Source organism: Octopus bimaculoides, chromosome 4 (assembly GCF_001194135.2).
Source record: "Octopus bimaculoides isolate UCB-OBI-ISO-001 chromosome 4, ASM119413v2, whole genome shotgun sequence".
Classification (NCBI taxonomy): domain Eukaryota; kingdom Metazoa; phylum Mollusca; class Cephalopoda; order Octopoda; family Octopodidae; genus Octopus; species Octopus bimaculoides.
In genome coordinates, this window is record NC_068984.1 from 141,481,903 (window position 1) to 141,484,949 (window position 3,047).

The following is a 3,047-nucleotide window of genomic DNA, read 5'->3' on the forward strand; positions in this document are numbered from 1 at the left end:
GCACAAGATTTTGAAACAATTAAAAGGCAACCCACTGGCAAAGTCATTAGACAAAATAATTAGAGGCATTTCTTTTGGCTCTGCATGTTTTGGGTGCAAATTTTGCCTTTCATTCTTTCAGAGCCCAAAACGTCTGCACTGCTTGAACTGGGGCCAGTGTAATTCACTAATCCCCTCCCTCAAAATTTCAGGCCTTGTACCCATAGTAGGAAAGAAAATAATTAGTATTAAGGGTTGTAAAAAGGAGGTGAGTTGGCAGAATCGTTAGCACGCTGGGCAAAATGCTTAGCAGTATTTTGCCTCTCACTACGTTCTGAGTTCAAATTCTGCCAAGGTCGACTTTGCCTGTCATCCTTTTGGGGTTGAGTAAATAAGTACCAATTACACACTGGGGTCGATGTAATCGACTTAATCCCCTCCCACAAGCTGCCCTTGTGACAAAAATTTGAAACCATTATTAAGGGTTGTAGAGTGTCAGATTAAATGCCTGGTGGTATTTAACTACAGTCATATAGTTTCTGAGTTCAAATTTCACTAGGCTCAACTTTATTTTCCTTCCCTCCATGTTCAATAAAATAACTTATTGATTGTGTGGTGCATAACTTGATTATTAGAAAACTGATTTTAATGACTCCCTGACTCCCTCTGCAGAGAAGGGCATATCTGCTCCCACATAACCCTTTTCTTCTATTTTTGTCAGTTTCATTTTATTTCTAGTTATATTCCAGCACCTGTGAAATTTCCTGTGGGTTTGAACCTAGTACTGCAGGTATCACTAGTGTCAACCACAACTTGGTTCCTGAGACATCCTAATCTAACTTTGGAGTAATTCTCAATTTTCAGGGAAATCAGTCCTCCCGGGCAATATTGTGGCACCAACACAAAAGCTTTATCACTTCTAAAACATTTGTAGTTGTCTTTGTCAACAATCAAAAGATCATACACGCACACACACACATATATATATGCAAATATATGTATACAGATCCTCACTGACGTGTATAATGATATGTATGTATAGGTTGCTGAAACAAATAAGTTTTATTGGTAAGATACATTTTGTGGAAAAATGTAACCACCAAGAGATTTTTAAAGGCATGGAGCCAGCTGTAGTTTCTCTCTCCCTCTCTCTCTCATACACACAAATATATATATATATATATAGATAATGAAAGTAAACGAACAAAGTTCGCTTTAGGAGCGTTGAGATGTATTGAAAGATGAAGAAATAACTTTATTCTCAAACGCAGGATAATGCTAATTAATATAGCATGGACAGCTGGCAGAATCGTTAGCATGGTGGGCGAAATGCTTAGCAGTATTTCATCTACCGTTACATTCTGAGTTCAAATTCCGCCGAGGTCGACTTTGCCTTTCATCATTTCATTTATGTGTGTGTGTGTGTGTTTATGTATCTATGTTTATACCAAGCTGAAAGCTTACAGACCATGTCTGTATGGATGTACATATATATGCTTGTGTGTATATAATACAAATCTCTGATTCTTTGTCTTATTCATACATTACTCACACCTTGTTCTCTGTACTGTATTGTTAATAAACTGATTATGTTGTTACTACAAACCCACACACATACACCCACATGTGTTACTATATTACAATTTGTATCTCTTCTTGTTTTTTTTTTCTTCTTCTTTACCATATGTCTATGTAACACCAGGCCTTAATCGAAAAATTGGTAGGCATTTCTCTGTTTCTTCCTTTATTATCTGTATCGTCCTTTGTAAAACAACCATCACCGTGTCTTCAACCGTGTCCTGCTGGACTTTCTCAGCATTCAGGCATCCTCATCACATTTATTATTATTATTATTATACTGGCTATCATTGTTGTCCTTGTATGGCACCAGGGTTGTGAATGGTCTGCCTCTGTCTGATTTGACTGCTACAACTGATTGTGAGTGTGTGTGTGTGTGTTGCTTTAAGTGTTTCTTGCTTTATCATTGTTACTATTATTATTATTATTAGTAGTAGTAGTAGAAGTAGTAGTTATTGTTTTCATTGCTAACATTAACAACGGCACATATCCACATATCGCTGCCGAGTCTGCTGCTTTTACCTTCCAGTTCTGTCTTGCTTGTTTAGGTATTTTCATTTTATTTTTCAAAATATCTGGTAGGTATTAATGTGTTTTGTATGTGTCAGTGTGTGTGCGTGTGCACATAAACACACACACTCTCTCTCTCTCTTAAAGGGTTGGGCAGCTAAATTGTGACTTTGTGCTGAGAAGTTTCAAAATCTCTAACTAAAGTAAATGAAAAGATAGAAACCTGAAACTTTGTATGTTTATTTACCATAACAAAATGGAAGATATTCCTCAGTATCTTAAAAGTAACTAAGTAGTTAAGTGTATGCAAAGAGCACTGGCACTGGTGCCATGTAAAAAAAAAAAGCACCCAGTACACACTGCAAAGTGGTTTGGTATTAGGGAGGGCATCCAACTGTAGAAACCATGTGAAATCAGACAAATGGAGCCTGGTGCAGCGGCTGGGCTTCCCAGCCCCTATCAGGTTGTACAACCCAAAGCAGCATGGCAAACACGTTAAATGATGATGATTTCCTCAACAGTTTCAATCAAATGAATTAAGATGTGGAAGGATGGGTATGCCTTCTTTTCCCCATTCATATTTACAGACATGAAATCCTTCCTGCTAGCAGACTCAAAAGTATTGGCACTGCCATGACACATTGTTCTTAATGATGCTGTCCCCAACATATCCATACAGAGAACATCATCTGTAGGGGTAGTAAAGTGTTGCCTTTGTGTTCTCCGTATGGACAGTGATGTAATGAGGGCTGTGTCCAATGTGGTTTGTCTCTACCAGAAATATTTTGTCACAGTTATCCGGTAGCTCTGGTGCAAAGTAGAAGAAAAAAAGCAAAAGCTAATATCTTGGATTCGTTAAATGTAAAGTATTAGTTTTTTACTTATCTTAGTTATCAAGGCATAATATTAAGTGGTTTCAATTCAGCTGCTCAGCCCTGTGTGTGTGTGTGTGTGTGTGTGTGTGTGTGTGTGTGTGTGTG

General features: G+C 37.7%; 1 protein-coding gene across 16 annotated transcripts in view; it reads left to right on the top strand.

Moving 5' to 3' along the window:
• LOC106872026 (DISP complex protein LRCH3) overlaps positions 1-3,047 on the top strand; it is a 254,748-nt gene that overhangs the window by 212,474 nt on the left and 39,227 nt on the right. For 13 of the 16 annotated variants that reach the window (XM_052967554.1, XM_052967550.1, XM_052967557.1 and 10 more), the window contains one exon: positions 1,682-1,699. The exons of the other annotated variants lie outside the window; for them this stretch is intronic. In XM_052967554.1, the coding sequence (XP_052823514.1) occupies positions 1,682-1,699 (18 nt within the window). The remainder of the gene's footprint in view (positions 1-1,681; positions 1,700-3,047) is intronic. 16 annotated transcript variants of the gene reach the window in all.